The sequence below is a fragment of the Elgaria multicarinata genome, chromosome 20 (assembly GCF_023053635.1).
Source record: "Elgaria multicarinata webbii isolate HBS135686 ecotype San Diego chromosome 20, rElgMul1.1.pri, whole genome shotgun sequence".
Taxonomy (NCBI): Eukaryota; Metazoa; Chordata; class Lepidosauria; order Squamata; family Anguidae; genus Elgaria; species Elgaria multicarinata.
The window spans coordinates 5,802,877-5,829,556 of record NC_086190.1 but is presented as its reverse complement, the minus strand read 5'-3'; the positions used below and the strand labels follow the sequence as shown (position 1 = coordinate 5,829,556).

At 47.5% G+C, this 26,680-nt stretch overlaps 1 protein-coding gene across 1 annotated transcript in view; it reads left to right on the top strand.

Moving 5' to 3' along the window:
• PRDM2 (PR/SET domain 2) overlaps nt 1-24,700 on the top strand; it is a 78,466-nt gene extending 53,766 nt beyond the window's left edge. Inside the window, exons 6-8 of the mRNA XM_063145361.1 lie at nt 13,490-13,597; nt 14,145-18,561; nt 23,178-24,700. Of these exons, the coding sequence (XP_063001431.1) occupies nt 13,490-13,597; nt 14,145-18,561; nt 23,178-23,190 (4,538 nt within the window). The 3' untranslated portion in view covers nt 23,191-24,700. The remainder of the gene's footprint in view (nt 1-13,489; nt 13,598-14,144; nt 18,562-23,177) is intronic.
• Nucleotides 24,701-26,680: the final 1,980 nt, after the last annotated feature.

Below are 26,680 nucleotides of genomic sequence, written 5' to 3'. Positions count from 1 at the left end.
GGTGGGGGACACACATTTCTGAAGAGGTCTTCCCTTTCGCTCCTCTACTAAAATCCCCGATATGCCAAACCCCACCACCACCCCGCCCCGATGGGGTATCAGAATGCCAAGACAGGATGTTGATTTGTCTGTTCTTTTACTTAAAATAATTATGCCCAGCCTTTTATTTTATTTATTTATTTATTTTATTACATTTATATACCGCCTCATAACCGAAGCTCTCTGGGCGGTTTACAGAAGTTAAAACAATGAACATTAGAAACAGATATACCAAAATTTAAAACCATCAAAAGCATAAAAACAATATTGATTTTAAACAACTATTCTGGGGCCAATTAAAAATTCAGCATATGTATGTATTTATTTAATTTCTTAACATTTTGAAAAGTTCATTTTGTGAAAAAATACGTTTGAGAAAAAATGTGCCGAATAAAAAGGTGCAGATTAATGTGGTAACGGGATGGAACACCTTTATGAATGATCACATGCAAAATGGGCACTCCCTGGAAATAGACTGAACTGTCCATCACTAGAGTTTCCCTGTTGCCCCCCTTTCTCCCTTACAAGGGAACGGCTGCTATTCACTCCTCTGGGGAAAAGTGAAGTGCTATCTGAGATACTGTTGTGCCCCCTAAACCATTTATACTGGGTTGGGTGCCCTCACTGATGGGCGTGCAGTGCGCAGAGCACACATGTGCTGCATCCACCAGGATGCACTACGATACACCGGTCCTCTCACACAAACTACCTACTCATCCTCATCAAGGCATATTGTTAGTTTTGTATCATATCCTGCTTAAGTGTTTACTCTTTCTCTTTTGAGACCTTTTCTGTCTACAAATGGCACTGCCCAAGACGGCAAACTATTGTTAAAAGAGGGACAGTAAAAAAAAGTTAAAATCGATGCATCACAGTAGACAAATAAATAAATAAATAAGAGAAGCCAGCTGAACATGGATGGATTATTAACCAGTTCAAAAACATCCTGGAATAGCAGTTTTTATGTAGTGCCTGAGCACCAGTAAGGAGGGAGCCAGACAGCATAGAAAATTATAGCCCGGGTGCCATGGTTGAGAAGGCCCTGTCTTCTGGACCTGTCAGCTGGATCTCTGAACAGGGGAAGCCATGAAACCGGGGACCCATCGAAGACTTGATCAAGCAGGTAGGATCATATGGGCCCTTAAGATGGTAGGCAAGGAGTTGTCCCAGCCACCATGATGACTCAGTGTAACGGGAGACGGAGAAGGTTATTTTCTCTCTGATCAGATGGGCTAGAGACCTTCGTGGATTCCCTGGAGGAAACTTTTGTGAGGATTAGCGGGAGCTACTCACTTTGCAAAGCACGTTTTGGCAGTGCACCTGCCCTCCATGTCCACGGTGTGCTTTGGGTCACAAAAGCTTCATATGGTGGATGGACAAGTTGGGCCAGAGAATTGGACTGGATGGCCTTGTGACCCCTCTGCTGTAGTTGTGATTATATCCATGGTTTGGTCATTGCCATTATGTAAAACGTTTGGCTACAGGTTAGCATACTGCTGTTTGACTAGGGCATAGTCCTACTCTTGGCTCAGTTCAGACACCGCGTTTCTCAACGGTGGTTTTCGAACTCCACGGTGGAGTTTTTACACCACCCTTGAGAAATGTGTTGTCTGGCGGGAAACACTCCACACTGAATATCCACGCTATGCAGAGGAGAGTTCCAGCGCAAGTGTTGTATTGCATGTTGTGTGGAGGGCTCCGTGGAATTTTCCCACTGGCTACAGAGTTCCCTGGCAAGAGCCCCTCTAGGAGAGCTGCCAGGATTGGGTTTTTGCAGCGATGGCTGATGGGATACCATCAGGAGGACCAGGGGAGGAGAGAGGGCGGAGGAACTGTCAATCAAACATCACAATGGATTTTACTCAACTCCATGGTAGCCCACAGTCATACAACGGTGGTGTTAGAACATGTTATGTGGGGAGGACCTCCTAAAAACTCAACCGTTGAGTGGAGTTTTCGCACTGCGTTGACTAATGTGTTGCCTGAACTGAGCCTTTCTCCCATGGTGACTTTTTCTTGGTTGTCCTAGAAGCTAGGAAAGGTCTCAGTAGAGTTTTTAGGAGTCTTCTGTTGGAACTTCTTCATGAAACACAGCTCGTGGTCCCTCCTCTAGAGTTCTTGGGCCTTCACTGCTTTTCTTGTCAGCTCCAGGCCTCTTCCTCCAATCTCTCCAAAGGTGGAAGGAGAAATAATCCAGATTCTGCTAAATGTAAACAAAAGTTGCGTGCGCATTTTCCTAACTTGTGTAGTTTACACTGTTAGCGCTTTCAGATCACAGAATCTGGAAATGTACGCTGCTCCTGATCATGCTTATATCAGAGCAAAACCTTGGTGAAATGGGGATTTCTTTCCCCCGTTGGGAAAAAATGCTGTCATGTCTGAAGCTGCTTACAGCCACTCAAAATGCTTGTGCAAACCAGTTGGAAAGTACGGTGAGAAGCAACGGACAGAGAAAAGGTCTGGTTGTTTCCCCTCACTCCTCGGACTCTGATCCAGTGGATCTAAAATTACATTTGCTCTCAAGTTGTCGCCCTGGCTGTTTTTAGTAAACGGGAGCAGCTGCTGGCTGAATCGCTTCTTCCAGGGTTAATTCCGTGTTAAGGTCATGCGGGTCTAATTCCAGAGCTAGCATTTGAAATTCGGAGACTCTCATTAGGAGATCTTCCCCAAGTTTTGTTTTCAAATCCATTTATGTATTATATTTTATTCAACCCTTCCTCAAATGAACTCAGAGTAGCACATGCACTTTCCCTACCTGCTCTTTATCCTTGCAACAGTCCTGCGAGGGAGCTTAGTTTGGGCGATTGTGACTAGACCACAGTCATCAAGCAAGCATGGTGGGGACTTGAACCTGGGTCTTGACTCAACTTGAACGCCACTCTCTAGGAAAGTGGTGTTGGGAACTTCCTCTTTCTATTGAGGGACACATTTCAAAGAATCATGGAACAGTAGAGTTGGAAGAGGCCTGCAAGGCCATCGAGTCCAACCCCCTGCTCAATGCAGGAATCCACCTCAAAGCATCCCTGACAGATGGCTGTCCAGCTGCCTCTTGAATGCCTCTAGTGTGCGAGAGACAACCTTCCTAGGTAACTGCTTCCATTGTCGTACTGCTCTAACAGTCAGGAAGTTTTTCCTGATGTCCAGCCGGAATCTGGCTTCCTGTCACTTCAGCCCGTTATTCCGTGTCCTGCACTCTGGGATGATCGAGAAGAGATCCTGGCCCTCCTCTGTGTGACAACCTTTTAAGTATTTGAAGAGTGCTCTCATGTCTCCCCTCCATCTTCTCTTTTCCAGGCTAAACACACGCAGTTCTTTCAGTCTCATAGGGCTTTCGTTGGAGGAGCCTTCTCCAACTTGGCATCCTCCCAGATTTTGGGGAACTACGCCTCCCACATTGGCTGGGGCTGATAGGAGTTGAAGTCAGGAACATCAGGGCAGTGGCGGGGGGGGGGGGGGAATGGGAAGACCAGGTTTCAGAAGGCTGCCTTTCAGTAGTCTTGTCAGGCAACTCAGGGTGGCCCACTCTGTTCTCTCTCTCTTCCCTACGTCCATCTTCCTCCCCACCCAGTGGACTGCTGGTTGGGGGAACAGCTTACTCTTGTGAAGTCTGAACTGGTTGCTTGTTAAAAACTTTTGAGATTAGGCCACAGGGTGCCGGTTGAGCACCCCTGCACTTGCAGCTAGACCCCACACTGTTGTTTATGATGCTAATAAGGACAAAACGAAGACTCCCAGCCAGATTTAAGCTGGGGAACAGAGTATCCATAATAATAATAATTACTATTATTTAAGAGAGCTGCCTGAAAGAACACAACTATTATTGTACTAATGGGAAAGAGAAAAGAACTTGAGCCTCTCCTGGTAATAGTCTCCTGGAAGCACAGGGCTTGACTTGCACTGAGAGCTATTGATCTAACTCATGGGGCAAGTTGACAGGATGCATTGCTCAGGAGCGAGGTCCGCCGGCTGGGTGTGCAGTAGAATTCCCCCACTTCTCTCTTTTCTAGTAAACCTCGGGCCCTGGTTGGCCTTGGTCCCAACCTCCCAATTTGTTGGAAGTCCAGTACAGGCACACTTCCTCAGTCAGGTCAGCTCCCGCCCTGATCAGTTTGCTGATGATTTGATGCCAGTGGGTCAGGGCGGGCACGTTTCGTTCCACCCGACCTTCCTCACCTTGCCTCGCCTCCCTCCCTGTTCTTCTGTTCCCTCTATATGAGGGGCCGTTTTGCCAAATACGGCAGCTGATGGCTCCTCTTCCAGACTTGTTCATTGCATCACCTCTGAAACGAAAGGAGATGTGATGAAATGACCCTTGGCACAGCCGTCGGCCTCAGCCCTACTGAGGATTGGCCAGGCTCCTGATGCCACGATCTCCTCCGCCCAGCCAGTGGCTGGTGCCAGATCCTGGAGAGGGATCTTGTCAGCCCTCTTACCCAGTGTGCCTGACACCCTCATTTCACTGAAGCAAGCTTCAATTAGGCTATATGGGGCACAACAGGGTTCTTGTATGCTGTGCAGCTGATGTTTTCATCACGAAGGGGCCTTTCTGGAAAACACTTAATAGAAACAATTTCTGGTGTCCTCCAGATGTGTTGGACTGCAGTGCCCATCATTCCCAGCCAGCATGGCCACCTTTTCCATGTAACCTTCCTTGTCCCTTACTACAGCTAGACTGAAGTATGTATCGCTGAAATAAATGTATATTCTTCCCCGGTTCGCTCCAGCCTCCATCTCCTTCCCCTTCCACTGCGGTTTCCCTATGGCAAATTTTAGATTGTAACCTACTCGAGGCAGGGACCTGCCCTCTTATACTTTACGAAGTGTCTTGCACATTGACATGGATTTGCAGGAGACTGTGGACAGACAAAAGCAACTAGCAGTAATTCATACAAAACACTCCATGGTTGTGTGGAGTTTGCCGCTACAAGATAAAGTAATGGCTGCAGAGTGTGAATGTGGATTCAGCCCAGCCATGAAATCCTGCGATAGCTTTCCTATATATCATAGGAAGCTACCTTATGCTGAGTCTGGCCATTTGACTGTCCAGCTCAAAATTGTTTTGCACTGACTGACTGCCTCTCACCAGCGTTCCAGATGGGGGTCTTTCCGGTCCCTACCTGGAGATGCTGAGGAGGAGAAGGATTGTTCGCTCATGGCCATTTTTCTAGATGGACATGACGGGCATGCTATCTTTTACAGATTCAGGAATTTCCTGACAATTGAGCGTGTTTTAATTACGACTGCTTTCTGGAAGTTGACGTGGATGTATTTTGGTAGGCCCAGTTTCTGAAGGTTTTCTGTATAGCTTTTTGATGTGGTGCCGGTGACTGATGTCCCTAATGGAATAATTATGACCTTTTCCTACTGCCATAGCTCTTTAACTTGTAAGGCCAGTGGTGTATATTTTTTCTCTTTTCCTCTTCCTTTTCTACAACACTTTTGTCATTAGGTGTTGCTATGTCAATGAGGTACATGTGTTTTTCTTCTTTGCCTCTGACCGTTACGTCTGGTCGGTTGCAAGGTATTGTCTTGTCCATACAGATTGCTCAGTCCTAGCGTGTTTTATGATCTGCATTTTCCAAGATTGTTTTGGGTGAGTATGTATAGTGTGGGGTCGGTTGTTTGATGAGCTTGAATTTGATGGCCCAGTTGTTGGTGAATTATTTTTGCAGCTGTATCGCGTCTGTCTGTATAATCCATTCCTGCCAGAATTTTACATACTCCTATTACATGGTCTATTGTCTCTTCGAATTGATGGCATTTCTTACATAAATCTGTTGTTAACGCTGTTATCTTTCATGATGTATTTGTGGTAGTTCTTGGTTGCTATAACTTGCTGCTGTATAGCTATTAGGAACCCTTCTATTATTATTACAAAATACCCTAGGTGGACTCTGCCATTGAGCCTCAACCCAGCCTGCCCTCATAGAACCCAAACACACTAGTTTGATGTCTCCTGGCCTTGAACCCCCTCACTGTACCTTGAGTTAATTGCATGTTCCGCAAGGCTCGGTGCTTGGCCCATTGCTGTTTTCTTTATACATGCTGCCCTTGGGTAAGCTTATTCAATCTCATGGCCTCCAATATCACCTATATGCCGATGATACACAATTATATCTCTCATCTCCGGAACTTTCTCCTGATGTCCACGATCGTATCTCGGCATGTCTTTCAGATATCTCAGCCTGGCTGCTTCATCGTCGTTTGAAACTTAATATGGCAAAAACTGAACTGCTTGTTTTTCCTCCTAAACCTTCTCCTCACCTCTCATTCTCTCTTACTGTCAACGATGTCACGCTTACTCCGGTCAAGGAAGCTCGTAGTCTTGGCTTTATATTTGATTCCTCGCTCTCCTTTATTCCTCATATCGAGGCAGTAGCTAAATCCTGTCGTTTCTTCCTGTATAATATTGCCAGGATTCGACCATTTTTGTCTGTCTCTTCTGCCAAGACTCTCGTTCACGCACTGGTTATCTCTCGGTTGGACTACTGCAACCTTCTTCTCTCTGGCCTTCCCCCGTCTCACATCAGTCCGCTGGTCTCTGTCCACCACTCTGCCGCTAAGATCATCTTCTTGGCCCGCCGCTCTGACCATGTCACTCCACTTCTGAAATCTCTTCATTGGCTTCCAATTCACTCCAGAATCCAATATAAACTTCTCCTGCTGACCTTCAAAGCTTTTCACGGTCTAGCTCCTGCCTATCTCTCCTCTCTCATCTCACACTATTGCCCCGCTCGTGCTCTCCGCTCCTCTGATGCCATGCTTCTCACCTGCCCAAGGACCTCCACTTCCCTTACTCGGCTTCGTCCTTTTTCTTCTGCTGCCCCTTACGCCTGGAACGCTCTTCCAGAACACTTGAGAACTACCAACTCAATCACAGCTTTTAAAACTCAGCTAAAAATGTTTCTTTTCCCTATAGCTTTTAAATGTTGAGTTTGTTCTGACTCTATACTGTTAGCTTCACCCTACCCGGTGCCTGTTTACACTTCCCTGTGCCTGCTTGCATTCTCTTTCCCTCCTTATTGTTTACTACAACTTTATTAGATTGTAAGCCTATGCGGCAGGGTCTTGCTATTTACTGTGTTATCTGTACATGTACATTGATGGTGCTATATAAATAAATTAATAATAATAATAATAATAATAATAATAATAATAATAGTGTCAAGTGCCAGCCCACAGCTGAGCTATGAGCTGCACATTGTGAGGATATAGTAGTGGTGTAGTTATCAGTGCTGCAAGTCCACAGTTTCTTTTTTACTAGTCTTGGCTCAGTTTCGATATTGGTCACCATTCGACCCAGCCCTTTCCTGACTTGGAAGAAAGGTGATCAATCGTCCCTCACTTTTCACTGGGCTCGCTGCTTTCATGTGCCTCCAAAATGCAGCAGGACATCAGGAAAAACCCTCCTTTTCTCCTGCTTCTCCCAAACGTGGCAGTGGGCTCTGGAGGCACTTGGGAAGCAGTGAGACATCTTTTTGTCTTCTGAGTTGCTCTGACAGCCAGAGGAGCCCCTGGTCAGACTTTGACCTACTTCCAGGACAGGTAGCAGCTGTGGCCCAGCTCAGGTACAGGCAGTCAAAGCGCAAAGGGTCAGAGAAGCAAGGGTCGTGGCCGGAGACAAGCTGGAGCGAGGCAGTAAGCAGGCAAGGCGCCAGCAGACTGTTGCATGTAGGGATGAGTTGCATAGATGAATGAGCGGATTTGGCTGCAAGGATCCAGTGTGTCCCAATTGACTCTTGGATGCAGCTGGGAAGCCAGTTGAGCTCTTTCAAGCTGGAACTGCAGCCTGGCCTCCCAAGAAGCCAGAAGGAGAAGACTATCAAAGGCTTCTAGTCCTGGTGACTATGTGCTACACCTCCAGTATCAGAGGCAGTATTTTTTATTTATTTATTTATTGCATTTTTATACCGCCCAACAGCCGAAGCTCCCTGGGCGATTCACAAAAGCTAAAACTATTCAAAGTATAAAAACATGGTATAAAATACACATTAAAAACTGATTAAAAACATACCATACATGATTAAAACATCTTTAAAACATCCTGAAAACATCCTAACATTTCACTGGATAGGCCTGCCGGAATACATCAGTCTTTATTGCTTTTTTAAAAATTCTAGTAGACTGTCAAGTTGACGAATCTCCTCCGGCAGGCCATTCCACAGTCTGGGAGCAGCAGAAGAAAAGGTCCTCTGGGTAATAGTTGTCAGCCTTGTTTTTGCTGGCTGGAGTAAATGCTTCCCAGAGGACCTGAGTGCACGGGGCGGATTGTACGGGAGAAGGCGATCCCGCAGGTAGCCTGGACCCAAACCATTTAGGGCTTTAAAGGTGATAACCAACACTTTGTACTTCGCCCGCAAACTAATCAGCAGCCAGTGAAGAGATTTTAAAACTGGTGTAAGCCTACATACCCCAGTTGCTGGGGAACATGGGTGGGAGGGTGCTGTTGCACCCATGTCCTGTTGTGGGCTCCTGGTCAACAGCTTATTGGCCTCTGTGTGAACGAAGTTCTGAACTAGATGGACCCAGCAAGGCTCTTCTTATGTTCTTTCGCTCTTAATGCTGGTGGTGTAGGGCACAAGGCCTTTGTTTGGGAGAGACACACAGCTTGGCATTTTACATCCTTGGCCATCTCTTGCCAAACTGCAACACGAGCACAATTGTGGACCCTTGATTGGGGTGATGTTGGCACAGTGCTGTTCCCAAGTGAAAGAGCCATGGCACCCTGCAGTCCTTTCTCCTATGTCAGGGCAGTGTGAGTCAAAATACTTAAAAGGTTGTCACACTTAAAAGGTCTTCAAATACTTAAAAGGTTGTCACACAGAGGAGGGCCAGGATCTCTTTTCGATCCTCCCAGAGTGCAGGACACGGAATAACGGGCTCAAGTGACAGGAAGCCAGATTCCGGCTGGACATCAGGAAAAAACTCCCTGACTGTTAGAGCAGTACGGCAATGGAATCAGTTACCTAGGGAGGTGGTGGGCTCTCCCACACTAGAGGCCTTCAAGAGGCAGCTGGACAAGCATCTGTCGGGGATGCTTTAGGGTGGATTCCTGCATTGAACAGGGGGTTGGACTCAATGGCCTTATAGGCCCCTTCCAACTCTACTATTCTATGATTCTATGATTCTAAATCCTTGAAAGGTTGTCACACAGAGGAGGGCCAGGATCTCTTCTCGATCCTCCCAGAGTGCAGGACACGGAATAACGGGCTCAAGTGACAGGAAGCCAGATTCCAGCTGGACATCAGGAAAAACTTCCTGACTGTTAGAGCAGTACGACAATGGAACCAGTTACTTAGGGAGGTTGTGGGCTCTCCCACACTGGAGGCCTTCAAGAGGCAGCTGGACAACCCTCTGTCGGGGATGCTTTAGGGTGGATTCTTGCATTGAGCAGGAGGTTGGACTCAATGGCCTTGTAGGCCCCTTCCAACTCTGCTATTCTATGATTCTATGAAAAGCGCCTTGACATGATGGTGTAGCCATCCCTGCTCAACAAGAGACCTGTCTTTCTCCTTCCACTTCTCCCCAGTGTTTCCCATCTCAGTCCTCCCTTACCTGATGATATACAGTTGATGCAAACTAAAACAGTTCGTTTTTCTGCCAGTGCAAGACCAATAGTTCAACCAAACTTAACTCTAAGGATATTTGTCCAGTTCTGCAAAAGAAGTTGCTGTTGTTGTGTATTGGAAATCCTGATTGCAGTGTATGCATAGAGCCAACCTGTCTACACAGTTCATGCCAACTTCTGTAGTAATAATTATGGAGCCACAGGAGTGGCCTCAGTTAGTGAGAAGTCAGTCCTTCCACAGATGGTGTCCTGTCCCCGCCACGCTCCAGTGTTTTCCCATTATACAGCCTGCAAATTTTGTTCCTCCATAAATTCATAAATGAAATGTGGTGTCTCCTTAGAGGGAAACCTAATAAAGACTAGCTGAGTTACAACAGTTGGGTGGGAATTATTATTATTATTATTATTAATTTATATAGCACCATCAATGTACATGGTGCTGTACAGATTACACAGTAAATAGCAAGACCCTGCCGCATAGGCTTACAATCTAATAAGTTGTAGTAAACAATAAGGAGGGAAAGAGAATGCAAACAGGCACAGGGAAGTGTAAACAGGCACTGGGTAGGGTGAAGCTAACAGTATAGAGTCAGAACAAACTCAATATTTAAAAGCTATAGGGAAAAGAAAAGTTTTTAGCTGAGTTTTAAAAGCTGTGATTGAGTTTGTAGTTCTCAAGTGTTCTGGAAGTGCGTTCCAGGCGTAAGGGGCAGCAGAAGAAAAAGGACGAAGCCGAGTAAGGGAAGTGGAGGTCCTTGGGCAGGCGAGAAGCATGGCATCAGAGGAGCAGAGAGCACGAGCGGGGCAATAGTGTGAGATGAGAGAGGAGAGATAGGCAGGAGCTGGACCGTGAAAAGCTTTGAAGGTTAACAGGAGAAGTTTATATTGGATTCTGAAGTGAATTGGAAGCCAATGAAGAGATTTCAGAAGTGGAGTGACATGGTCAGAGCGGCAGGCCAAGAAGATGATCTTAGCGGCAGAGTGGTGGACAGAGACCAGCGGACTGATGTGAGACGAAGGAAGGCCAGAGAGAAGAAGGTTGCAGTAGTCCAACCGAGAGATAACCAGTGCGTGAACGAGAGTCATATAGTAATATATTAGACACACTTGGATTTTGCTTTTTACAGAACTGGAGAACACATTTTCGACGTCTATGACTGCTGCCAGCATATAAAGGCAGGGGCACTCCTCACCACCAAACCACCTGCTCCAAGACAGAAAACATTCCTTTGATTACACCACTCATGTTTATTTATTTTGGGGGGGAGGCACTAATGCATAGTTGTCCCAGTGTATTTTGAGAAAAAAACATCTCTTGATCCATCCATTCCGTCCTTCTTTGGAAACTGCTCGGGGCAGCTTCCCTTGCAGCTCAGTCTCTTGTTGCTCACATCACGTGTTTGTTTTTGCTGCTTAGGGAATGTAAAAACAATCAGGTATGTTGCAGGGGTCTCCCTTTCGGTCACTTAGCGACCCTCCGTTCTGTAACTGCCAAGTTAGGGGCCTCAAAATGGCCGTTTTACTAAAAGGAGAAAGTCGTGCGGTCAAATTCTGCCATTCGTGTTTCGCGGATGAATCCCTGGAGGGCCTCTTTCTCAAAAGTAAAACGGCCGTTGTCCGCTCCAACCACTGTTCCTTGGTGTGTAACCTCCCAAAGGTTTTGGACTACCCCGCTTGGAATCCTTGACCATTAGCTATGCTTGTTGAGTCTGCTGAGGATTATAGTCCAAACAACTGGAAGGCCATGTACACTGTAAGAGAGCTCAGTCTGGTCTTCTGCAGCTGGAGGCTACAGCCCAAGATAGCAGCTAACTTCAGGAAGGAAGAGGTCCACCTCAATCAGGCACCAGCAGCTGCAGCCAGGTGCGAGGAGTGGCGATGGTTCATTTTTGGGTTGTGCATGAGAGGTGACATGTCTGATCTCGTATTCGGTGCCAACTGAAAGTAAGACACATTTTAAACACATGTTAAAATTATGCGTGCTGCTTCTCCAGCCTGAAAGGGTCTCGTACAACACAGAAAAAGATAAATAATAAAAACCAGTTAAAATGCAATCAATCAGAGAACAGAATAAAACACCAAAACATCGTTGGCGAGGGTAAACGGGAATGTTTACAGATCAAAAGCTAGGCAATATTAAAGGCGTAATAGAATACCTGAAGTTTATAAGGGAAAAAAGTGTTCCACAGCCTGAGCTGAACAACACAGAAGGGTGTCTTATGTCCCAAATAGCCACATCTCCAAAGGAGGTAGGTTCTACAACATATTCCGTTTCCATGCTCTTTCAGCTGGTGGTTCTCAAATAAAGCTCACATTTTAATTTTAAAATTCTCCAGCGCCAGCATCATGGTAAAAACCCGCGCCCATGTTGTTATCATGTCAGCCTGTTCAATAATTCGGCCCTAACATTGATATTTTCTGCAGCCTTTTCGCAGATCATCTGAATGGATGGAGAATTTCTAGTTTAGGGCGTTACTTGCCTCACAAGGCATCCTCTGTAGATGTCTCTCTTTTAACAGGAAGCACCCTCTCGAAAGAGGCCGCCGCCCTTCCTTTTTGGGCCAGAGGGCAGGTGTAGGATGCATGGTGCCATCCCTCCATTCCTGCACTGTAGGACTTGCTTCCCCATACAGGAGATGTGGGCTTCAACGGAGCAGCTGAGCTCTGCTTCGGTTTTGATCCTCTGCCATGGACTTACGCTCTGCAGCTTGGGGCGTGACTCACTTTGCCACGTGATCTGTTCCACGTGCATTTGTAAACTGAAAGAAAAATGTCTTGCAGAATGTCTTGCAGATGCTGAGAATTCTGTTAAAACGTTTTATATGTGTGGCATGCAGCTGGGCTCATCTCTTTGATTTACTTGCTGGGCGTGCCCTTTCTTTGGTGCAGTCTCCATTGTGTTCGCATGACCTATTCAGGCCTGGTGCTTTAGCCAAATGTGCTTAATTTGTGGCAAGGGACTTTCAAACACATTCACTAGTTCCATGCTGCACGTGACAGATTAACTGCTGGGCTCCAACCCTCTAGTTCAGGAGTAGGGAACCTGGTGCCCTCCAGATGTTTTGGACTACAATTCCCATAAGCCCCAAACAGCATGGCCAATGGACAGGGATTATGGGGGTTGTAGGCCCCAGCATCTGCACGTGATGCATGTTGACTCATAAATAAGTGACTTACCTATCCTTTCCCTTGATGATTTGTACCCTGCTCTGTGACAGTCCAGACAGATGTTCCATTAATCAGCTCTGTGCATCCTGCACCTATCAAACCTGTGCTCTCATTTTACCTGCATGCCTCCAGGCCAGATTCAAGATGCTGGTTTGGGGTTCTGTTAACCCTTTAGAGACCATCGGACCACATAGATACTTCCTCCAACCATTTTTGTGCATCAAAACCAGACTCCGCATCATGTATCATCTTCTTGTGCGATACAGACGTTAGATCCAGGGCCTTTACAGCTGTAGCCCGAGGCAACTGAGTGACCTTGCTCCAGAACCCTGGCGTTCTTCCTCTGCAAAGACTGTAAAAACCATCTGCGTCGCGCCTTTGTGACTTTTCCTGAGAGCGACTTCTTTGCCTGACTGATAATGTTGTCTAGTTATTTTATTATGTCCCTGTTTCTATTGATTTTGTATATGATAAGATATATGTCTATTTTCAAGCAGGCAACCACAGCAAATTCTCTGTTCTTTCTTTAAAACCAGCTAGTTTCCTGAATTCTCTTTCCCTCCAATGGAATATATATAATAAAGGGAGGGGAATACAAATTCCTACCCCAGGATTCACTGTTTGAAGGTGTCGTAAAAAAAAAAGAAGGCGGTGTATTAAAAATAAAGTTTTGTTTCCTTTTTCTTCCCCCCCCCCCTTTTTCTTTTTTTTTAGGGAAGAAAAAATCCCAGGAGGCTAAAAACAAAGGGAAAAAAGCAACAGATAAAAAGCAGAAAACAATTTTGGATTTAACTGCTGTAGATATGAGGGAGCCTAAGGAAGGTAAGGGGAGTTGCGAGAGTTCACTGCAACTCAGATGGTCACTGCTCAGCCACAGTTGTCGGCACTATGGGATGTTCACAGCATGCTTTCTGGAACCCCAGGGTTTTGCAGAATTCCAAAACCTCTTTAAAAACCTAAAGGTGAAAACTGAGTGAAAACTGAACAAGCCCAATAGCCTTGGAAGGTAGATTGGCAGGTGGAGAAAAGGCTGTTGGAGAGGAAATTGGCATACCCCAGCTTAGAGGGAACAGCTGACTTGAACCTTGAACTGCTTCTTTTAGGAGGGAGGGTGCCCTGCCCTGTTTTGTTTCAGGTTCCACTTTTGCTGAAGTCAAAATACGGGGCACAACGTGAAAGGGTATTATCCCTGCCTGAGGGTATGGCCATGTTTACAAATGAAATTGCATTACATTTAAAAGTTTAGTTTTAACATAGTAAACAAGTTGTAATAGTATCGTGTTTTGCAAACGGCAGTCGTCACAGAACACTGCAAATGTATTTGGAATCCTCAGCAGATTTTAATGTGTTCTCTTTTTCTGCTTAACAGGCCATAAAGAGGAGGACGAAACGCCCTCTGTTTCAGCGGTGCTGTCACTGGAACAGACAGCTGTGATCCAGGAGATGGTCAATCAGGACACACTCCCAAACTTGGTAATCTCCAGTCCCACCAATGAGCCACAGACAACTCCAGAAGACAAACCGGAAGCAAGAACATATGTATCAAAAGACTTAGAGCAGCGGGAAGAACCTGAGGAGGATGGAGAGGAACCTGAAGGGGAAATGGAAGAGGAGGAGGAGGAAGAGCCAGAGGAGGAGGAAGAGGAGGAGGAGGAGGAGGAGGAAGATGGTAGATCACCTAAAGAAAGTCCTGACACGGATCCCATGTCCATGTGTGAAGACAAGCTGGAGTCTGTGGAAGAGCAGAGCAGCATATCTGAAGATTCCCCAGAAAGCTCCCCCAAGAAAAAGCCTTTGGCCAAATTTGCTGTTAAGCGGGCCGAATCCAATGGCAGTGTCCAGGGAACGTTCATGTTCCCCTGTCAGCATTGCGAAAGGAAATTCACCACAAAGCAGGGCCTCGAGCGCCACATGCACATCCACATTTCGGCCATCAGTCACGCTTTCAAATGCCGCTATTGCGGCAAAGCCTTCGGCACACAGATTAACCGGCGCAGGCACGAGCGGCGCCATGAGGCCGGGCCAAAGCGGAAGCCGTTCTTAACTCTGGCTTCTGCCCAGCCAGCTGAGGGCGGTGCCAAGAACCAGGTGACTGCTGAGGACGGCGTCAGGGACGAAACCGTTGCCAGGCCCGAGTTCACCGCTGCGGAGACCGAGAAGGTTTCTCTAGAAACGCCAAATCCTGTTCTTTTTGAAGAGAGCAAGGAAGCCAAAGAACTGCACCCGTGCAAATATTGCAGGAAGGTTTTTGGCACCCATACCAATATGCGCAGGCACCAGCGGAGGGTCCATGAGCGCCATCTCATCCCCAAAGGGGTCAGGAGAAAACCTGAGGAGCTGCAGCTTCCGGCAGAGCAAACCCAGCAAGCCCCAAATGTGTATGTCGCCAGCACAGACCTCGAGGAGGAGGAGGAGGGCGAGGCGGACGACGTGTACATCATGGACGTTTCCAGTAACATATCTGAAAACCTCAATTATTACATTGATGGTAAGATTCAGTCCAACAGCAGCACAAGCAATTGCGACGTGATTGAGGTGGAGGCCAGCTCCACCGAACTCTACGGAATAAACTGTTTACTTAGCCCTGTGACGGTAGAGATCTCCCCCAGTTTAAAGGCCACACCAGTGCACCTAAGCGACGTATCTAAAGAGTCGCCGGCCGGCGGGAACACCGAACCCAAAAAGAGGAGGACCGCCAGTCCCCCTCTCCTCCCTAAGATAAAAACCGAAATGGATCCAGAACCCATCACGTCCTTGTGCTCTTTGACTATTCCTCTTACCATATCGACAGCTGAGAGCTTGCCTTTCCCCAAAGAGAAAAGTATTTATTTATCGTCTAAACTGAAGCAGCTTCTCCAGACGCAGGAGGGTAATAAGGTGGCTCCATCTTCCTCAGCTGAAATCCCCAAATTGGGACTCCCTGCGGCCTCTTCGCCTCTCCTGCCCGCCGCCTCCAGCAGGTTCAAAAGGAGGACCAGTTCCCCTCCCAGTTCCCCACAGCACAGTCCGGCCCTTCGAGATTTTGGCAAAGCAGGTGAAGGAAAATCTGTCTGGAACGATACCGTTCTAGGCTCAAAGATCCCCAAGCTAGAGAGTCATAGTAATTCGCCTGCCTGGAGCTTATCTGGGCGAGAAGAAAAAGAGACCGTGAGCCCGCTTTGCTTAGAAGAGTATAAAGTATCAAAGGACTGGACTCCAACCCCTCCTTTTGGTAATGTGTGCAACCAGCAGCCGTTGGATTTATCCAGTAGTGTAAAGCAAAGGTCAAACTGCAAGAACAGGGCCCAGGTTCCCTGGGAGTCGGTGTTAGATCTCAGCGTCCATAAAAAGCCTTGCACTGACACCGAAGCCAAGGAGAGCAACTTGGCTCCACCGGCCTGTAGTAGCGTCAAGAAGAAGCCGACCACGTCCATGCTGCAGAAAGTTCTGCTGAACGAATATAACGGGACGGATTCGTCGTCGGGAAACCCAGCCACCGGAACGAATCCAAGCCCGAGTGTGTGCAAATTAGCAGAAGCGCAGCCCCAGCCCGAGCCTGGTTTCCCTGTACCAGTGGTCCAGCCAGATTCCCCGAGCCCCTCGGTTGAGCTCGCTTTGTCTCCAGCACCTGCATCATCTTCTTGTCAGGTGCCGCCTCTCCTGACTCCAAAGAGCTCTCCTTCCCCACCGCCCTGCCCGCCTATGTTAAAGGTCCCCACCCCACCCCCTCCTCTCCTTCCTACGGTCCCTTCACCCCTCCCAGAAGAGCCCCTCAGTGTCACTCCGAGCTCATGTCCCTCTCCTTTATCAAATGCCACCGCTCAGTCCCCTCTTCCAATCCTGTCTCCGACCGTCTCAGCATCTCCTGTTCCTTCTGTCGAGCCTCTTAGTTGTGCTTCACCTGGGCCTCCCAACCTCTCCCCCTCCTCTTCTTCCTCTTCTTTTTCTTCCTCCTCCTCCTCCTCTTCCTCCTCTTCCTCCTCCTCCTCCTCCTCGCCTTCTCCTCCTCCTCTCTCTGTCGTTTCTTCCGTCCTTTCCCCTGGCGATAACCTAGAAAACTCAGTCCCCATAATGTCTTTTAAACAAGAAGAGGTAGAAAACGAGCATCAAAAGCCAAGAGAAGACCCCCACAGTTCAGGTGTAGCAGATCCCATTCAGGAAACATTTAACAAGAACTTTGTTTGCAATGTCTGCGAATCCCCTTTCCTTTCCATTAAAGACCTCACTAAACACTTATCCGTTCATGCCGAGGAGTGGCCCTTCAAATGTGAATTCTGTGTCCAACTCTTTAGGGAGAAAACAGACTTATCAGAACACCGCTTCTTGCTCCATGGAGTTGGGAACATCTTCGTTTGCTCTGTGTGCAAGAAGGAATTTGCTTTTCTATGCAATTTGCAGCAGCACCAGCGAGATCTGCACCCCAACAGAGAATGCACGCACCACGAGTTTGAAAGCGGGACTCTCCGGCCGCAGAACTTTACAGATCCCAGCAAGGCAAGTATTGAACACATGCAGAGCCTGCCCGAAGAGTCCTCCAAGCCCTCCAAAGAGGAAGAGGAAGAGGAGGAGTTGAACGACTCTTCCGAAGAACTTTATACAACAATCAAGATCATGGCAGCCGGAGTCAAATCAAAAGACCCCGACGTCCGCATGGGCCTCAATCAGCACTACCCAAGTTTTAAACCTCCTCCATTCCAGTATCACCACCGCAACCCTAACGGGATTGGAGTCACTGCCACAAATTTCACCACTCACAATATTCCGCAGACCTTCACCACTGCCATCCGCTGCACCAAGTGTGGGAAAAGTGTGGACAACATGCCTGAATTGCACAAACACATCTTGGCTTGTGCCTCCGCCAGCGATAAAAAGCGGTACACGCCGAAGAAGAACCCCGTGCCCCTCAAACAGACCGTGCGCCCTAAAAACGGCGTCGTTCTCCCCAGCCCGGCAAGCAATACGTTCAGGCACATGGGCCAGCCCAAGAGGCTTAATTTTAGTGTGGAGGTGAGCAGGATGTCCTCGAACAAACTCAAGATCAGCGCTCTGAAGAAGAAGAACCAACTTGTCCAAAAAGCCATTTTGCAAAAGAAGAAATCCCAGCAGAAGGCGGAGTTGAGGAACAGCACGGCGGAGCCCAGCTCTCACATCTGCCCCTATTGCAACCGGGAGTTCACGTACATTGGAAGCTTGAACAAGCACGCTTCCTATAGCTGTCCCAAAAAACCTATTTCCCCTTCCTCTAAGAAGAAGGCGAAAAAGAAAAGCGGGGCGTCATCTTCCGGCAGCGATAAAAACAGCAACCAGCGCCGGCGGACGGCAGACGCCGAGATCAAAATGCAAAGCACGCAGGCGCATTTGGGCAAGACCCGAGCTCGGAGCTCAGGGCCCGTGCCGATCCAGCTGCCCGCTGCGTCCTTCAAATTGAAACAAAACGTCAAATTCGTCCCGCCCATTCGCTCCAAAAAGCCGAACGCCCCGTCGGCAGCAAGGAACGCCAGCCCTGTAAGGGTGTCCAAAGTGATTCCAGCAGAGGGCAAAAAAGCGAAAGGGGTTACCAAGAACAGTTCCTCTGGACTCTCGAGCAAAGCGTCCCGCAAGTTGCATGTCAGGATACAAAGGAACAAAGTGACCTTAGCCAGCAAGTCCGCAGTGACAAATAAAAAAAAGGCTGACCGGTTCAGCGTGAAGTCCCGAGAGAGGGTTGGGGGCCCCGTCACCCGGAGTTTGCAGCAGGCGAGTGGTGCGGACGCTACGGAGAACAAGAGGGAAGAAACCAGCACAAGGCAGGAGCTAAAAGATTTCAGGTAAACGCTCCTCCTCGGCCGTCAGCCCATTCACACAGCACAGCGGGGCTTACTTCCGAGTAAAAACGCGCACGTCTGCCCTTCTCAAGTAGCCACGTCAGGCTTTAAAAGAGAAGTTTAGCACGAGCTGAAAAATCTGAGCAAAGGCCGAGCGGTATGCAGGCATTGCCGTAGGAAGTACAGGTCGATAGTCCTAAAGGACCTGGGACGACCCGCTGGTTTTGTTTGCCAACTTCACGTCCAAAACGTGGAAACAATAAAATTTGTAGTTAGAAATTATGCCTCTTCTCCTTAATTGATTTTTAAGGAGGTTTAGAAAACGTTGATGAATACAGCCAATAAAGCAAAGCTGGCATTTAAAATGAAATCCATAAATCCAGCAGTCTTAAACAGCACTAAAAACAGTCAGATAAGAAATCTAAAGCAGCAGATTTTTAAACATCTTCTCCTGTTGCCTGAATCTCGTTCAAGAGGGCATCAGGTGAGCAACCAGGGGAAAGGCCTCCAAAATCACAGAGAAAGCCCTGTTTCTCCAGTTTCCACCTGCCTCACTTCCAAAAGCCACTGATCATAAGAGACAGGCAGGTTGACGTGGTTACCAGTGGTCCTTACAAGCTAGAAATGTTGCAAGAACATGTTGAAACGTGTTAAAAACTCAGCCAAGTAGATGATCTTGGGGCAATTCCCATGCTGTGACATAAATATCTATTCTTGCTGTGTGTTAAGAGTTCCTGAGACAGGCCGCCCCTATAGGACTCAAGCGTAGCGCCAACACTGAAACAGAGAGTAATGCTGCGGCGAAAGCTCTTTCCATGAAAATTTCGACCGTTCGCGTTCCGTTTGATAGAAAATGAATTGCTTTCAAAAAGACGTTCAAAGGAGAAGAAATTTCTGAGAAATTCTCATGCTAATTCTTGTGCTTACCTTACTTATGAGATGTGTGCGTGAGTGTCCTGTCTTTCATTGTACAGACGTCTCGCTGACAGGCTGTAGCCTCCTTGGCTTCCGGCACATAAATGTATGCCTTTCTTTGGGCCTTTTCAGATCAGGAAATGCAGCCAGCCTGGGAAACTCTAGAGCAGCCTTCCTCAAACTGGGGCGCTCCAGATGTGTTGGACTGCACCTCCCAGAATGCCCCAGCCAGCTGGCTGGGGCATTCTGGGAGTTGTAGTCCAACACATCTGGAGCGCCCCAGGTTGAGGAAGGCTGCTCTAGAGCAATGGTGTAATAGAAAGAAAAATACAGACAGTGCCCTCCGCCACCTCACAGGGATTAGTTGAGGTCAAAACACGACCAACACATATTCAAAATAAATTATAAAATGCCCTCGGAATGAAGCAGAAAAACGGAAGGGTCTTTCTTGGGGAAGAAAACTTTCAGGAAATTCCTGGATTTTTTCTTTTCTTACCGCCTGGAAATTAAAGGACACTTCTCAGAATTTTCTCCACGTTTTCTTCACCGTTATTTTTATGTGGTGGCTGCATTTCCACCCCTCAATGCCCTGGAGTGATTCTGTGGCCTTAGCTAGACCTAAGGTTTATCCCGGAACTGTCCCGGGGTCATCCCTGTTCATGTAAATGACACACAGGGGATCCCGGGAGCAGGCAGGGACGACCCCGGGACTAACCCGGGATAAACCTTAGGTCTAGCTAAGGCCTCAGTCTATGGGGCATTGTGGGGAATGCAAAATGGAGGCCAGGCTGCCAGCACAGTAGATGCTGTTCCTGGTTGCATGGACAGTGCAAAGAAACCAAAACCCCTTAGGGAATGAAAGATAGAAGCTGTTTTACAAGACTTGCCAGTGGTGATGCCTACCTGTGCGAAATTGTTGGAGAATTTCTCCTTCCACTAGAGAAATCCCCCCCCCCCAATTCCTCTACCCACAAATAGGGTGGAGAATTTTGAGAGGGTTCCTTGATCTTCACAACTGTTGCCTTTGTGGTGTCTGTGGATTTGAACTAATAAGCCAATCTTTAGCTGTCCATCTTTTCTGAAATGTCAACACCTCATTTGGATTCCTCGGTAGAGCTGTAATCCTTTATTTATTTATTTATTTATTTATGTATTAAATTTATATACCGCCCCATAGCCAAACCTCTCTGGGCAGTTTACAAAAGTTAAAAACAGTGAACATTAAAAAGTATTTAAAATTTGAAACCATCAAAAAACATAAAAACAACGGTATAAAAACAACGGTATAAAAACAACGGTATCCATTTCAAAACAACAGTTCAGGGGTCCGTTAAAAAACGAACAAACTTAGCATTGTTAAATGCCTGGGAGAAGAGAAAAGTCTTGACGTGGTGCCGAAAACATAACATTGTTGGCGCCAGGCGAGCCTCATTAGGGAGATCATTCCATAATTGGGTGGGGGCACCACTGAAAAGGCCCTCTCCCTTGTTGCCATCCTCCGGGCTTCCCTTGGAGTAGGCACTCGGATGAGGACCTTCGATGTTGAGCGCAGTGTATGGGTAGGTTCATATTGGGAGAGGCATTCCATCAGGTATTGTGGTCCCAAGCCATGTAAGACTTTATAGGTTAAAACCAGCACCTTGAATTGGGATCGGAAACGTATAGGCAGCCAATGCAAGCGGGCCAGAATCGGTGTTATATGTTTGAACCTTCTGGTTCCAGTTATCAATCTGGCCGCTGCATTTTGCACAAGCTGCAGCTTCCGAACTGTCTTCAAAGGCTGCCCCACGTAGAGGGCATTGCAGTAATCTAACTTGGAGGTTACCAGAGCATGGACGACTGAAGCTAGGTTATCCCTGTCCAGATAGGGGCGTAGCTGGGCCACCAAACGGAGTTGGCAGAAGGCGCTCCATGCCACCAAGGCCACCTGAGCCTCAAGTGACAGAGATGGTTCTAGGAGTAAGCTGCATTGAATTCAGCTGGACGTACTTCTGAGTAAACATGCATAGGATGGCCCTGTTGTAGGCTCTTAAGCAGCTTAATTTCCTGTAGTTTAGCTATTAACTCTAAGTCTGTTACTATCTATATTAAAGTTTAACTTGATGGGTCATTCAAGCTGCCCTGACCCTCCTGTTCTGTTGATTTTTAGTTGCTCCACACATCATCTAAGAAAGATAGGGCTGACCGTTTTTATCTTTTCTTGAAAAGTGAGGTATAGCGGTGCAAGTCCAACTTCGGAATCTACAGGTACCTCTTTCCCCTGAGTGCCCCTGTCCCCATTCCTTCCATAGCAGCTTTTCCTGTGCAGAAGGCTCATGCCTCCTGGATATGCTAGACATGTAAATGTTTGAGATTCCAGCCTGACACGATGCCAGGAGATCCAAGACTGTTTATCCTGAAGTTATTTAAAATGCTACTAGCAGGGGCAGGGTAGAGGGATCGGATCGGAGCACAGTGCTGTGGGAACCGGCGTTGATCCTTTCCTCCTTGCTGTTTTCTTGATTGAAATCCACCACTTCCAAAGGGAAAGGTTCTTACTGCAAATGTGTAGTAAGATGTCTTCCTTCGATCTGGGCCTTTGGGGGAAATGTTTGAGGAAATCATTTCAGCGGTATAAGCCTTCAAATGCCAGTAACCCCTGAGCCAGCTTTGCACAGGCCAACAATCTTGGGGGAGTATTCAGGTTGATAAAGTGATTTCGTAAAATCCTCCACTTCTCCGCCGATAACCGTTCCTCCTCCTGTATGGTCACCTTTGTTACAATCTCATCTACTGTTCGGTCCCGTTGTCGCCTCTGTGCAATCCCCCTGCCTCCCGGGCAGGATCTACACTATTCATTACACCGTTGTTTAAGTGCATTGTTGCATCCTCCCTTGCTACGTTACAAAATGCAACTTGAGCCCAGTCAATCGAAATACCTTTTCTTCTATCGTTTTACCCGGGCACATTCTTCTTTAGAACGTTCTTCATTAGCTCTGAAGTAAACCTCCTTCTTCCGGTGACTCTGAGCTAGACCTGCCGGGATAAGCCGGCAGGGAGGCGGGGCGACGCGTAGGGACGAGGGAAGCCCTGCAGCGTCTTAAAGGGGCCACGTGCGCCCCGAAAGATAAGCGGTTTTTTAAAAAAATTAAGCCTCTGTCCCCTCTTTCACCGCCCTCCCTCCCCCTCGTCGCATTGTGCCAGCTCTCCCTCCCCTAGAAAAGCCCTCACTTGTCCTAATCAGGAAGCAAAGACCATGGTCACGAGACATGACTTTGAAAGACGGCATTGAATACAACGAAAGGTTGGGGCACATTGTTAGTTTTAAAACGATTTTAACAGAAAGTGGAACGGTTTTAAAAGTCAGAAGAAACGTAACAACAGCAGCATCACGTGACTGCTGACGTCATCTCTGCCAACTTGTTACGTTTCATCTAGACAAGTGTAGACGGGCTGCCACTTCCCTCTGTGTTTGCCAAACGTCTGCTCACGCCACCTTTTGAGGGACTTCCTCAAAGGATGCTTAAGCAAACCGGGCAGATTACGAACACTTAAAAGTCTGAAAAGCAAAAGAAATAGTTAAAAGTAAAATGTTTCAAAGAAGCCGAGAGCAATCCCTGGGAGCGTGTTTGGTTTTGTGCTGACCTGCCTTGCGCCGCACATCCAGCTTGGTGGTGGTGGTGGTCTCAATATGTTCCCATCCGTTTTGTTTCCTTCTCGTTTAGGAACCTCCTGTAACAAAGCAACAAACAAAAAAAACCCTCCACATTGTAAATGAAATTTCCTAACTGGCAAGCTTGAGCCAGCGCACGCTCAGCTGGGACAGGATGAGCACGGAGGCCCAATCCGCTAAGCCTGGAAGGTCCAGCGAGAGCCGACGAAACCCATGGAAGGGGCCGACTGCTTGCCGAGGAGGTGGTAGCACCGGCGCTGGATTTGGTATGAGCCAGCCGGGCGAGAGGAATCCTTGGTTGCAGAGAAAAGAGGGCGAGCGCGTGGTGGTGCCTCCCCTCCTCGTTGTTTTGTTACTTTTAAGGACACGGATCAAACCCAACTGGAGCAAATTCTGCCACGGAGTTCACAGCTCGTGCTTCTACTTGCTTTTGTCGGACGTGAGAGGCATGGGGGACAGCAAGCCAGTTGCTAGAGAAATGGTGTCGCCAAAACGTATGCAAAAAGCAGGTCCCCTTCAGACGCTCCCGGTATATTCAGGGATAACGAAACGTTAACTGCACTCAACGTATTTTTGGTCGCACAGCGAGTCTCTCAAAGCCTTTGTTTTATACCAGCATGAAGAGACGGGTGAGGAAAGGGATTCCTGCTGTCCTCCCAGACCTTTCCTCCCCCCCCCCCCCACTTTAAATGAGCGGTGGAAGCAGGCTCGGAAGTTGTCTTTGCTCCCCCACCCACCCCCGGTCTTCTAGTTTATGCATGGGGCGCGGTGTGGGGAGGAAGGTCTCGTCCCATCACCCTTCCCGGCATCCATTTCAGAGATCTGCCGTTGGGGATATCACCCACAACATAATCGTGAATGAACCGTTCACCCCTATAAAGCTGTATAGCACAAATGAACACACGGATGAAATTACTGTTAATTGGCTGATAAGAAGAGCGACATTTCCCCCTAGTTGTAAAGCAAGATTCTTCTTATTATCATTTTTTCCTCCTGAAAATATAGTTTCGTTTTGTTTCCCACACACCTGGAGGGAAACTAGCCTTTCAGAGGATGAAGAGCAATTAGTTTCGTTTGAGCACCCCATTTTTAAAACCTTATTTGTTCTTGACTTAAAAAGTAATCTACCTCTTAAAATTTGTAGTTTTAATATTGTTTGGTGACTTTTGTGCCACTTTAACCACCTTCTCTTTCACTATCATTCCCCCCCCTTTTTTTTCTCTTTTTTCTTTTCTTTTTCGTCTTTTTTGTTTCTTCGTTACTTTTTTTTTCCGGTTTATGGGGACTTCTACGTCGAACTATTGTATAAAGCATTTGTAGCAAGTTTGAAATAAAATAAAATATTTAAAATTATTTAAATTGTTTTTTGGACACTTCAGTTGTACTATATGTGATTTACATTTTACGTTAATTTTGTTTGGGGAGGGGGAGAAGAAGGGGCGTTGTTAATCTGGAGGTTGTTCCTGTATTAAAGTTTGCTGTTTTGTAGTTTCTTTTTTTTTTTGTTGGAGAGTGATATAAAGGCTATTCTATTGAAAACATTAAAAATTTCCAATTTGCCATACAAAAAAAAACCCAGTTGTTGTTGCTTATGAACGTGGCATCATTGGAGATATCTAAAATGCAGCAGATAGGCAAACTCTGTGTGTTTGTGTGTGTGTGTGTGTGTATCAGTGTGAGAGAGAGAGGGAGAGAGATGTGACCTTGTGAAACGACTTTGGAAACCCATTATATGTATTAAAAATCTCTTTACAAACACATGACCTGTCAGGACCCCAACAATGCTTCCTGCACCCCAGCTATGGTGGAGTCCTCTGGCTTGACACAAGAAACTGTGTCTACAGCTAAATGGCCCAGAAGTGTCCCTAGAACCACAGTCAGGATTAGCCAAGAAGGGAAGGGAAGCAGCCAGGAAAACAGGTGAAGGGGAGGGAAGTTCCCACCTTCCGCTCATAACCTAACCAGGGAGGGCTGGCTGTAGTCTTCAGCAGCCCAGAGAAAGTGGAGCAGAGGAGTAATAAGCGTGACATCACCCCTTCCTGTCTTACAGCAGAAGCTGAAAGGACAGGTGAGGCCTGGGGGAAGTAGGCTAAGCTGTTCTCCCACATGGCTCCCTAGATTTTCAAGTGCAGGAATGATTTTCTATAGAACTACCTCTTGAAATGTAGAATAATGCCCCTTTTGTAGCTAAAAATGAATTACTGTCAGACCGCAGTATGTGGTCTAGGAACTTAAGCACACAGTTACCTAGGGAGGTGGTGGGCTCTTCCACACTAGAGGCCTTCAAGAGGCAGCTGGACAACCATCCGTCAGGGATGCTTTGGGGTGGATTCCTGCATTGAGCAGGGGGTTGGACTCGATGGCCTTGTAGGCCCCTTCCAACTCTACTATTCTATGATTTGGTACCTATTTGCAAGTCAGACAAACAGATAAAGACCGGCTTTGCATTTCCCCCCGTGTTTAATTTATCAGATTATATTCTTCCCACATGCAATGGCAGTGTGATTCATCACACGTCCCAGGCTTCTCCCAAGGAACTCTGGCCAATGTACAAGGCTGTCTCCCACCTGCCCCCTGTATTCTCACAACAACCCTGTGAAGTAGGTTAGACTGGCCACCTCGGGCGCATCGTCACTTTGATTTGAACCCGTCTCCCCAATGCTAGGCCAGGTTTCTAACCATTGCACTCTGTTGAGGAGCATTTACCTCATCACATTTTAAAGGTTCAGAATAGTTCACATGTGGTGCCTGACAGTGCAATCCCATCCATGTCTACTCCCATTCAGTTCAACTCCATGTGTACAGGGTTGAAGTAGGGCTGTATGGTAGTCTGGTATTTATTTCCATTTTGCAAACGGAAGAACCCTGGCTTCTTGAAACAACATGGTGAATATGTGTCTGGGGTAAAATTTGAACTAAGGGTTCAGGCTCACACCTACTTGCATGACAAGTACATTGAATATAAAAGTATTTGTGGACCCAAACCTGTGTTTTCTAATACTGACCTTCAGTGGTGAGTGCCAATAGGATTTTAACCAAAATGGAGCCCTTTGAGAAACAAGAAAGGATCAGCGTGCCCAGGGAGTAACATGGACTTTGTAGAAGTATATATTAGGGATGTGCTCCGCTTCTAATCGGACCGGCGAATTAGAAGCGGAGCGGGGGGCTTCGCCTGCCCTTAAGGCGGAGGCGAAGAGGATTGGGGGGCCGGCGGAGCGTGGCGAAGAGGATCGAGGTGAAGGCGGATCCTTCACCTCGATCCAGAGCTCCGCCGGAAAGGTAAGTGGGGTTTACCGGGCCCTGCTGCTGTCGCCCATGTGGCGACAGCGGCAGGGCCCGGTAACCTCACCCCACCCTCCTCTCCCTTACTTGCCTCCGTCCGCGGTTTGTCGGTGTCTTCAATTGAACCGCAGGCTCAATTGAAGACGCCGACGGACCGCGGACGGAGGCAGGTAAGGCCCCCCTCCCCCTTTGTCCCTTACCGGGCTCTGCCGCACGGGCGGCGATGGCGGCAGGGCCCGGTAAACCTCCCGCCCTCCTCTCCCGGCCTTACCT